Genomic DNA, 10640 nt, shown 5'->3' with positions numbered 1-10640 from the left:
CATGTTCAAGAGAAAATGGCAAATATTTCTTAATAGAAAAGGATACAAATTAAAAATCAGAGGTCAAGGCCACCAGGATTAAAGATGAAATTTGGATCAAATATTGACCAATGTAAATATGTTGAATTTCGATTATAGCAGAGATCATGCTTAGTGAGATGCTTTCAAACTAACGACTTACATTGAGTAATAATTAACATTATTCATTAATATAATAATAAACTTACATTGAGTAATAATTAACACAGAATATAGTTTATTGTTGTTAGAAAAATGAAGTAAAATCAATACTTGGGAGATTGTTTAGTAATGTGTGAATTGCGTCTGTTTTTTGAATACTCATAAATATTTTTAAAATTTTAGGTGTGTTTTTCAAAGAAATTGGTTACACCCTGGGAAAAAAATAAGTGTGCATTACAATGTCTTGTGGAAGAATTTAAAGGACAGATTTTCATTTATATTTAGGTAGGAATGTTTCTCCTGCCTTCCTCAATTTGCTCCATAACAAAAGACATGAATACATATCGTAATTACAAATTGTACATTGTAATTACAAGTCATAAATTCTACTACAAAGGTCAGGTATGGTTAGATTCAGTGAGTTTTACCTTAAAACATTGGTTTAAAACCATTCAAATCAAATGGATAAAATAACTTTTTTTTTTTTTTTTTTTTTTTTGAGACGGAGTTTTGCTCTTGTTTCCCAGGCTGGAGTGCAATGGCGCGATCTCGGCTCACCGCAACCTCCGCCTCCTGGGTTCAGGCAATTCTCCTGCCTCAGCCTCCTGAGTAGCTGGGATTACAAGCACGCGCCACCATGACCAGCTAATTTTTTTTTTGTAGTTTTTTAGTAGAGACGGGGTTTCACCATGTTGACCAGGATGGTCTCGATCTCTTGACCTCGTGATCCACCCGCCTCGGCCTCCCAAAGTGCTGGGATTACAGGCATGAGCCACCGCGCCCGGCCCGATAAAATAACTTTTTTACTTTGCAATGGCCTTATGACTTTGGGTGGTATGGGAAGAGAAGTTCTCAAACCAATGCTCTTCAAGGTTGCAGAGAGAAGCTTCTGTCTGACACCTTCCTGATGTACTGAATGTCCCTTGGTATATCCTTATAAACATTTTAAAACCCACACAGCTATTTAAAGATAAAGAAAAACTTATATAACTTTATTTTTCAAAGCACTAATATGTCTCAGGTGCATTTGCCTACAGTACAAAGAATAAGAAAATAGTACCTAGGAATTTTTTAGACTGTAGAGAATCTCAACTGCTTTACCTTTCTTATTTTCTCTCCACTTCTCTAGCAAAGGAGACAGAGTGCTCCCACTCCCACTCCTTCAGCCTATTGGGTCACAAGGGGCCTAATTTTCATGCAAATAGCCCTGAGGGAATAATCTGCCCCTCTTCCCAGACCACTCTGTTCTCAGTCTCATAAGGACTGTTATTCCTTAGGTCATAGAAGACCCCACAGAGGTAGTAGACGCCATTGAGATTGGCTGCTTGGCAGTTGATACCACCAGCCTCCCCCATAGACTTCTGCACAGCTCTCTTCCCACTGGTCTGCATCCCTGTCAAAGGTGCTGAACTGCATGTTGTTGTGAGAGGTGTACTCTGTCCCTTCCTCTACGGAACCCTCAATCAGTGCATCACCCGCAGTGCCTTCATAGAAGGAGACCTGCAGGGCTTTGGCCTCATAGCCTACCCGGAAGTGATATTCTGCATAAGCCTCTTTTCCAGCCCAGTCCTCTGATTCAACCCTAAGAACAGAGCCGCTCTGGGTTAGTAAGTGGAGACAGTCGTTGCCTAGCCAGAATTCTCCTTCCCCCTTGTCATTCAAGATGCCGAAACCTCTCTTGTAGTCTTGCCCAGTCCAGTTAAAATTCAGTGATCCATCCATTCTTTGCTGGATCAAAAGCTATCGTCCCAAACTGGTTTCTTGATTGCAATAAACAGAAAAAATCTTACTGGATCCTGGTAGCTTGCTATTGAAAATGTCACACTGGGCACCCGAAGGATATGTTTAGAGGACATCATCACAGTCTTAAAAAAAATTAAGCTGGTTGGAAGAAGTTATTCTCATTTAACTTTACAAAGATAGGCACGGCTCAGATTAAAGAAGGTAAATACTGTTTCCTTCCCTTCCTTTCTTTCTTTCTTCTTTTCTTCCCTCCACAGGGGAAGAATGCACTTACAGTGAGATGGAACTTATGTAAATGAGGGGTTATTTATACCTACAAATTGCAAAGGGGATTTTCCTCAAATGGATTTGGAATTTTACTTGCACATACTAATAGCAAGTAACCAGTACAGGTAGCTAAGCATCAATTAATACTGACACAACTTGTTTTAGCCTGACCTAAATGTCAACTGAGACACATACTAAAAACATAATTAATCAGTTGGGTGACAATTCTAGCAGCAGACACTTGGAATGATGAAAGAATTTTATTAAATAAGCTCAAATAGAGTTTCAGAGAATTAATTCATTCATTTAACATGTATTTATTGAGTCATGACTTTGTACTGTTAGGCATTTGGGAATACAGAGATGAGACAAAGTCCTTTCCCCCATGGAACTTATACAGTCTAGCACAAAAACAGACCAAAAAAGTGTAGTTTCAATAAAGTGTAACAGAGAGTTAAGAAGGAAATGCAAGGTGCCATGGGAACACTGTGCAGAAATATTTAACATAGTCTAGGGGGACAGGGTAAGGCTTCCCCAAAGGAGAAGTGTGGATACCTCTGGTAAGGCAAGATTTAGCATGGTTTCTCTTAATGGTATGTGTTCCTTCATGATCAGCTTCACTTTAGACCTAATCTGCCATTGCACGGCTCTTGGATTGTACTGTGGAGCCTCCTTTGCTGTATGCCGTGCTACTGACAAACTGTTTGCTGTGACTTGAAGTTTTACTGCTGGAAGGGAATTCACGTACCCCAGCGTGATGAGAACTGGTATCTGTAAAGATGCCAGATTCTGAGTCCATAGACTCACCATCATACTCTCTGAACCTAGATGAGAATAGACTTTCTAATGTTTTTCCAGTTGAGTCAGTGTCAAAGAAGGAAGCTTCATCAGGGTGCCTACGACGGAAATCATCCAGAGTACCCATGCCAGACAACGTGCCTAAATCCATTGCCTCGGGACAGTCAGAACCATCTTCAGAGGTCACCACTTCTTTGGTAACTTCTTTGTGACCATCAGGACCAATAACAGTCTTAGTAACAGTTTTAGAGCATAAATGACGCGTGGTGGTTGTGCTACCAGAGGTGACCTTCTTATTACCAATCATGAGCTCTTTTTCTCCCTTAGAAGTGACCAGTTTATCTGTGTGGTACTCTTTCTTTGTCCCTGGACTTACCTTTCCTGGCACCTCTTCAAATGTGCCCCAGTCTGGGTTGGTAGGCCTGGTGTTCCCATAGCCTGAACTATCTGGCCTAAAACTTCCAGATCCAGAGCTCCAATGTCCAGTACTACCAGTTGCAGAGCTCTCAGAGGTCCAAGTCCCAGTACCTGCACTTCCAGAGCTGCCAGACCAGGTTCCAGTACTACCAGGTCTAGAGCTCTCAGGGTTTTCATTGCCAGTACTTCCAGATCCAGAGCTCCCAGGAGTCCAGGTTCCGGTACTACCAGGTCCAGAGCTCCCAGGTGTCCAGGTTCCGGTACTACCCGATCCAGAGCTCCCAGGTGTCCAGGTTCCGGTACTACCAGGTCCAGAGCTCCCAGGTGTCCAGGTTCCGGTACTACCAGGTCCAGAGCTCCCAGGTGTCCAGGTTCCCGTACTACCAGATCCAGAGCTCCCATGTGTCCAGGTTCCGGTACTACCAGATCCAGAGCTCTCATGTGTCCAGGTTCCGGTACTACCAGATCCAGAGCTCCCATGTGTCCAGGTTCCGGTACTACCAGGTCCAGAGCTCCCAGGGTTTCGGTTTCCAGTACTTCCAGGTCCAGTGCTCCCCGGGTTCCAGCTTCCAGCACCGCTAGGGTTCCTGGGGCTTTCCGTCTCTGATCCTGTTCCATGAGAGGTGGAGTGTCCTCCTGCAATCTCATTTCCACCAGGTCTCTCTAACTCCATTCTCATCTGCTGCATTTCTGTTAATGCCCTCCACTCTGGGGGCGCCTTTTCAAGCTGGCTCTTGAAATGTCCGGGAACCAAGTCTGGAACTGCTTTCATTTTCATCAGTGGTAAGTGTTGCCTGTCTCTAGAGGGAAGTAAGTCTTTGGCAATGACCTGTTCAAGTTGCTTCTGCTGATCTTCGTAGTCCTTCAGATCTATTTCACGAGCTAAAGCCCTACTGCAGGATCCTCTACAAGATCGGATCTTAATGTCAATGTCCACCTAGAAAGAGGAAAGAAAAATAAAGAGAAAGGGTAGATACAAATACATGAACTATGTCTATTGAGTTCCTGGTAGTTAATTTTCCTTCTGGAAACTGGTTTCATTTCTTTGACTTGGAGACCTACCGCTTAATATTCTCTGCTTTCTGGTATTCTACCATCCTCAGTGGAAGAGATGTTGGGTATTCCAAGGCTAGCTGGGATAAGCAATGGGTGCTATTTGATTCATCTTAGCCTCAGAATGGATCAAGAGTAAGGTACTATTCCCTCTCAAAGGAAACACTGATTAAATGATTCTTGGTGAAACTCAGGCTGAAGGCTCAGAGGAATGGTGATGTAATGGGCTTTGGAATTATACAAGGATTGTACATTTGGTTTTGAAATTTACTATCTATGTACTCTTGGAAAATGTACTTAATGTCTCTGAATTTTTTTCTTCAACTATAGAGTGGGGAAAATAATACCTACTTTTGGGTAGATAATGGATATAGCACTTTTGAGTAGTTATACTCAATGTATAACTGCCTTCCTTTTCCCTGCTATTCAAAAACAAGGAAATCTGGGGGCAGAGCCACCAACTTACCTCCAGTCGTTTCATATCAATCAGCTGAGCCCTAACATTGTTCTGCAGAAGCTGGATCTGCTGTACTTTTTCTATGACTTTGCGCTTCAGGACTTCAATTCTGCTTCTCAGATCTTCTGACACTCTGTTATAGGTATTATCACGGTCTGAAACAGAAAATACGGTTATTGAAGTAGCTGCTGAGTGATTTGCCTGTAATTGCCAGCAAGTAAGCAAGAGAGGGAGGGAAGCGGGGGTGGGGGGTGGGGAGAGAGAGAGAGAGACAAAGAGAGAGAAAGACGAAAGAAAGAGAAAGAGAGTGAAAGAGAGAAAGAAAAAGAAAGAGAAAAAGAAGTAAGAAAGAAAGAAAAAGAAAGAAAGGAAGAAAAGAGGGAAGGAGGGAAGGAGCAAAGGAGGGAGGGAGGGGGAGGAGAGAGGGAGAAGGAAGAAAGAAGGAAAAAAACTCGCTTGTAAATATTCCCAATTTTATTGTGGTTATAGTTTAATCTGTGAGTTCAAAACCTATGAGGCATTTGACTTTTGGATAATGTTATGCACTGTAGTCATCCACGAATTCCAGTTAAGATGTCCTAATAGCAACTCATAATCCCAAATAAATATAAAAGAAGAAATTTCTTTGGAATTTTAAAGGTGTAATTTGGAGTTAAAATAATTGGTTTGATTGCATTCCAATTACCTTATAATATCCTTAATCAAAGGACTTGAACATATTGGATTTTCTGACTAAAGTGGAAATTTTGCCCAGGATTTTGTCAGCACGTTGTCAGTAACCATCCCATCCCTATTTTTGAAACTGACCTTATTTTTTTTTTTTTTTTTTATTTATTTATTTATTTTTTTTTGAGACGGAGTTTCGCTCTTGTTACCCAGGCTGGAGTGCAATGGCGCGATCTCGGCTCACCGCAACCTCCGCCTCCCGGGTTCAGGCAATTCTCCTGCCTCAGCCTCCTGAGTCGCTGGGATTACAGGCACACGCCACCATGCCCAGCTAATTTTTTGTATTTTTAGTAGAGACGGGGTTTCACCATGTTGACCAGGATGGTCTCGATCTCTTGACCTCGTGATCCACCCGCCTCGGCCTCCCACAGTGCTGGGATTACAGGCTTGAGCCACCGCGACCGGCGAAACTGACCTTATTTTTGTTAGTAACTGCCTCTTTCTGCTTCTGTGCCTCAGCTTTTTGCTTACTAACTGGAAAATCTTAAGAGAAACTGCCTTGTTGCCTAAAACCTGCTGCATTGTCTAAAGTCCTAAGTTACTCCCCCTGCCCCTTTACCTATAAAAACTGTGTACTTTTCTGAGCTGGGGTCCAGACTTTTGGGTGTGAACCCTTCTTGGCCCGCCAGTGTAATAAAGTGTGTTCCTCTAACCCCTGAGTGCCACTTGGGTTCCTTGTCGGGTAAGATTTTCCAGAACATTACTGATGAGTTTTTCTTTTTATCTATAGATTTGAAATTGTTCCTAAGCTTTTTTGGGTCAACAGGATCACTCACTTGCCTGCTAGTGTTTCATCACTGATTTTAAATGTTAACTGTTTATGAGGGTGTGAAGAGGCAAAGCAAAACTTCAGAAACTGAGGTCTCTCCAGACTCACTGCCCATGCCCAGAAGGAATGCAACATTTCCTAACCCTAATGAGTAGACTATGAGAACGATATAGCTCGACTCTGTATTTTAAACTAAAAAATCTACCTAATCAGCTCAGCAGAGTCTGGGGTTGAACTCCCAGTTCTCTGTCTTTGAGCGAGTTCTTTGACCTCTCAGTATTCTCCTCTGCGAGGCAGAAACAAAAGTATCAACTCCAAGAGTCTGGCCCATTCTACTTTCAGTAGATACTGTTGAAAAGAACACACTTAAATTCTTGTTTTTAATCCAAAATTCTGACTTATTTTGTCACCTTAAACAATCTCAGTTAACGTCTTTTACTTTGAAAAAATAACGAAAACAAAAGCTCCCCCTTAAAATTTTCAGTGATATTATGAAGGCATGTGTTTCTGTACTAAGTAGTTTGAGATGAAATTGTCATAGTTATGAGCAGACATCATATTCATTTAGCATTTTTGTTGTTTCTGTTATAAAGTCAAAGCAATAAGTATGTAATACTTACTATTGGCTGCAGCAAAATCGCCTCTCAAAATTTCCATTATATTTCTGGTCAATGAATTAGAATCCTTATTGTTTTTCTGATAATCAAATAGTGAATTTCTAAGCTTATTTATTCTGTTTGTAAAATCTTGATTGACTTCATCAATTAACCCTTTCATCCTGCAGCCAGAAGGGCATCTGTAGTTCTGAAAGTGAAGGGGGAAAATTATAGTAAGGGTCTATCTCTTGGATCAGAATAATTTTGCATGTTTCCATGCAGCCCCCATTTATTCCTACCCTATCTCTTCCAGATCAGTTGGCTTAAAAGTAGGAAGGGGACTAGTTAGAGGTAGTAGAGAAATTGTGGCATGAGGGTCCACTTAGCCATAAATTAGGTGCCAGGAAATTGAGGCCACAATACTCAGGTGCCAAGTATTGCCTCAGCATGCAACTAAAATCCAATCTATTCCCCCACTAATGATCCAGAGTTGGAGAGGTAATTAAACAGTGATCTTGGAACTAGGTTTCTTCTCTTTCTTTGGTATGTAAGGAGTTATTCAATTATTTTCTATTAAAAAAAGTTTCTGGGACCAATTGGGTCAGCATGTGACCCCCCTCTAGCATCACAGGGAAGGAATCTCCTGCATCCCAGCTCACTGCTTACCCAGTCTTCATCAGAGCAGAAGGGCCAGTCTGAATCTCTGCAGACAGATTGTTGTTTTTCCACAACCCTTGGGCCACGCACTCCTCCTCCTGCAGCTAGAAAGTCATCTTCACCAGTATCTGTAGTCTTTAAAGATTCATTCACATACACAAAAGAGAGCAACAGCAATGTTAGCCAGAAGAGGAGACACCGGCATGCCTACAAGTCCCAAGGAAGAGATGGCAGCTCTCACAGAGATCAAGGCACCAGCCGCAGGGCATCTGCAACTTCAGGTTTCTTATCTTCAAATGGAAATCCAAAGACCCCTTGTATGGAGTTGTTACAAGAATTAAAGGAGGTGAGGTGTACAAATCCCTTAACTGTGTATGACACTAAATAAGCATTTGATAAATATTAGGAGTTTAAAAAGATCCATTCTAAAAGGAAAGTTATTTGAATCCATAAAATCAGTTAAATTTTAGCTTTTCAGTTTTACAAATGACTGCAGACAGAAAGAAAATTGAAAGCTGTAGAGCTCTTTCTCCTGTAATTCTTACTGCTTCAGTAGAAAGAACCCACGCCATCTTAACCTAATGTTCCTCTCTCTTTCAAATTTCTGTGTAGCCTTTAGAGATGAATTCATAATTCAAAAGACTACCATTGCTTCCAAAAAGCATATTGCCTTACTAATCTCTTCTGATACTGCAAAGATGTTTCCAAAGAGCATTCATTTGCTTTTTCTTTTGTCTTGACAAACACAAAAACAGCCTATCAGCAAAACTGTACTAAAACTAAAAGTTCTGCTTATTATAGCAAGAACTTAATAATTAGCAAATAGCAAGAAATTAATAATTAAAGAAAAAAATCTTACCATAGAATGTTTTATTGTATTAACTAGCGTTATAATGCTCCAAGGCTTTATAGCTACAAAGATGGCAAAGAATTCTTGCCCTTTTTAAAACAAAACAGAACAAAATGTGGTGAGACTGCACGACAAATGCTAAAGCTTCCCTTGTGAGTTTGTACACACTCATACGTCTAAGATCTTCCTCTTGGAGCCATATTTCCCTGTATTCTTGAGGTGCCAAGCCCATCCAGGATCTTGCCTCTCAGCCTGGAGTAAATAAAGCTAAGAGTGTGTCGGGACAGAACAGGTAGACTCAGACCTCCAAGCTCTTCATGGAATAAAATCAGAGAGAAAGAAAGAAGAGAAAATGAAAGGGACCATACCCATGCTGTGCCCACCACACTTAGGACCAGGCAGACGATCCTCATGGAAAACATATTTTCTAAGGGTGACGCTGGCTCATGAGGAGCACTCCAGCTGAAAATAAGGATTGCCTCCACTCCGGGTGTCCATCCTATTTAAACCTGCAGGAGATTTGGTTAATCATTGGCTTTGTCCTGTGTCAAAAATCAACTGTCCGTCTACATGCTTTGTTCCTCCTGTGCTGTTGGTGTCCCAGAAATTCTTGCTCAATTCCCCTTAGCTTGTTTGCTTCCGATAATCTGTTGCAAAGGCAGCATTTGATTCTCCAGCCAGCAATCAGGAGAAGATCTCACATTCCAGGAACAGGAAGGCTTTGAGGGCGAAAAGAGGAGCGTAGGAGGGTATATCCATATTTCTGTATTTGAAAGGATATAGAAGGTGCTTAGGTAAGCGAGCTGTAGCCCGCTATAGTAGTGATTTAGCAAACAATATTTCACTTTTGCAGAAATTAGGGTTGGGTGATCTGGCTAAAATATGACTTTGGTGATAAGCTGGCCCTGAAGGCCTTCTATAAGCATATGTAGGACAGGTTACCTTTCTCTTTCCAAAATATTAAGATGACAACAGCCCCAGGAGCCAAACATCTTAGGTTCATAATCCCAGCTGCACCACTTCCCAGCTCTATATTCTTGGACAAGTTATTTTACCTCTTTATACCTCAGTTTCCTCATTTATAAAATAAGGATGCTGATACTACTTCATGTTTTTGTGAAGAATAAATGAGTTAATTCTTGTAAATCCCTCAGAACAGTGACTGTCAGTGACTGTCACATAGGAAGTTAATTATGGGAGAGCATAAAGTGCCATGAAAAATACTATTTCTTTCCTATTCCTGTGCCAGCAATCTCACTCCTGAGTATATTTCCAAAGGAAATCATACAGGACCTTGAAGAGATACCTGTACTCCCATGTACATCACAGCATTATTGACAATAGCTGAGATATGAAAACCACCTAAGTGTCCATTGATAGATTAGTAGATAAAATGTGATGTACATATACACAATGGAGTATTACTCAGCCTTGAAAAAGAAGGAAATTCTGTCATTTGCAGTAACATAGATGAACCTAGAGGACATTATCCTAAGTGAAATGAGCAGATACAGAAAGACAAATACTGCTTAGCCAGGCATGGTGGCAGGCACCTGTAATCTGAGCTACTTGGGGGCCTGAAGCCAGGAGAATCACTTGAACACGGGAAGCAGAGGTTGCAGTGAGCTTAGATTGCACCATTGCACTCCAGCCTGGGTCACAGAGTGAGACTCCAGAAAGAAAGAAAGAAAGAGAGAGAGAGAGAAAGAAAGAAGAAGAAAGAAAGAAAAAAAGAAAGAAAAGAAAGAAAGAGAAAGAAAGAAAGAAAAGAAAGAAAGAAAAAGAAAGAAAGAAAGAGAGAGAGAGAGAGAAAGGAAGGAAGGAAGGAGAAAGAAAATTGAAGGAAGAAAGGGAAAGAAAGAATAATACTGCATGATTTTTCTTGCATGTGAAACCTAAAATAGTCAAACTCACAGAAGAGAGTAGAATGGTGGTTGCTGGGGCTGAGGCATAGGATAAATGGGGACATGTCGTTCAAAGGGCACAAAGTTTCTGTTATGTGATATAAATAAGCTCTGGAGTTCTTATGTGCAGCATGGTGACTACAGTTAATAATACTATGCTGTATATATGAAATTTGCTAAAAAGGTAGATCTTAAGTCTTCTCAGCACACAAAAAAAGTAACT

The 10640-nt window shown here is 41.0% G+C and overlaps 2 protein-coding genes across 2 annotated transcripts; both read right to left on the bottom strand.

Annotated features, from left to right (window-relative positions):
* Positions 1–1143: 1143 nt before the first annotated feature.
* LOC116530515 (fibrinogen alpha chain-like) lies at positions 1144–2259 on the bottom strand. The gene has a single exon (XM_032248616.1). It carries the CDS (start codon positions 1900–1902, stop codon positions 1459–1461), a length of 444 nt encoding a protein of 147 aa, XP_032104507.1. The 5' UTR covers positions 1903–2259; the 3' UTR covers positions 1144–1458.
* Positions 2260–2487: 228 nt separating this feature from the next.
* Positions 2488–9009, bottom strand: FGA (fibrinogen alpha chain). The gene is made up of 5 exons (XM_032248615.1): positions 8882–9009; positions 7673–7798; positions 7031–7214; positions 4925–5070; positions 2488–4342 (listed from the first exon to the last, which is right to left on the bottom strand). Exons 1-5 carry the CDS (start codon positions 8933–8935, stop codon positions 2819–2821), a joined length of 2034 nt encoding a protein of 677 aa, XP_032104506.1. The 5' UTR covers positions 8936–9009; the 3' UTR covers positions 2488–2818.
* Positions 9010–10640: the final 1631 nt, after the last annotated feature.

Source organism: Sapajus apella, unplaced genomic scaffold (assembly GCF_009761245.1).
Source record: "Sapajus apella isolate SASKATOON/1434 unplaced genomic scaffold, GSC_monkey_1.0 scaffold67, whole genome shotgun sequence".
NCBI classification, from domain to species: Eukaryota; Metazoa; Chordata; class Mammalia; order Primates; family Cebidae; genus Sapajus; species Sapajus apella.
The sequence above is the reverse complement of the archived record's forward strand: the minus strand, read 5'-3'. Positions and strand labels throughout refer to the sequence as shown.

Coding starts and splice junctions, on each gene's coding strand:
- LOC116530515 (XM_032248616.1), bottom strand. CDS start 1,902: ATGGATGGATCACTGAATTTTAACTGGACTGGGCAAGACTACAAGAGA.
- FGA (XM_032248615.1), bottom strand. CDS start 8,935: ATGTTTTCCATGAGGATCGTCTGCCTGGTCCTAAGTGTGGTGGGCACA. Junction 7,215..7,672: donor TCTGCTCTGATGAAGACTGG/GTAAGCAGTGAG, acceptor CTTCACTTTCAG/AACTACAGATGCCCTTCTGG. Junction 4,343..4,924: donor TTGATATGAAACGACTGGAG/GTAAGTTGGTGG, acceptor TCCTCTTTCTAG/GTGGACATTGACATTAAGAT.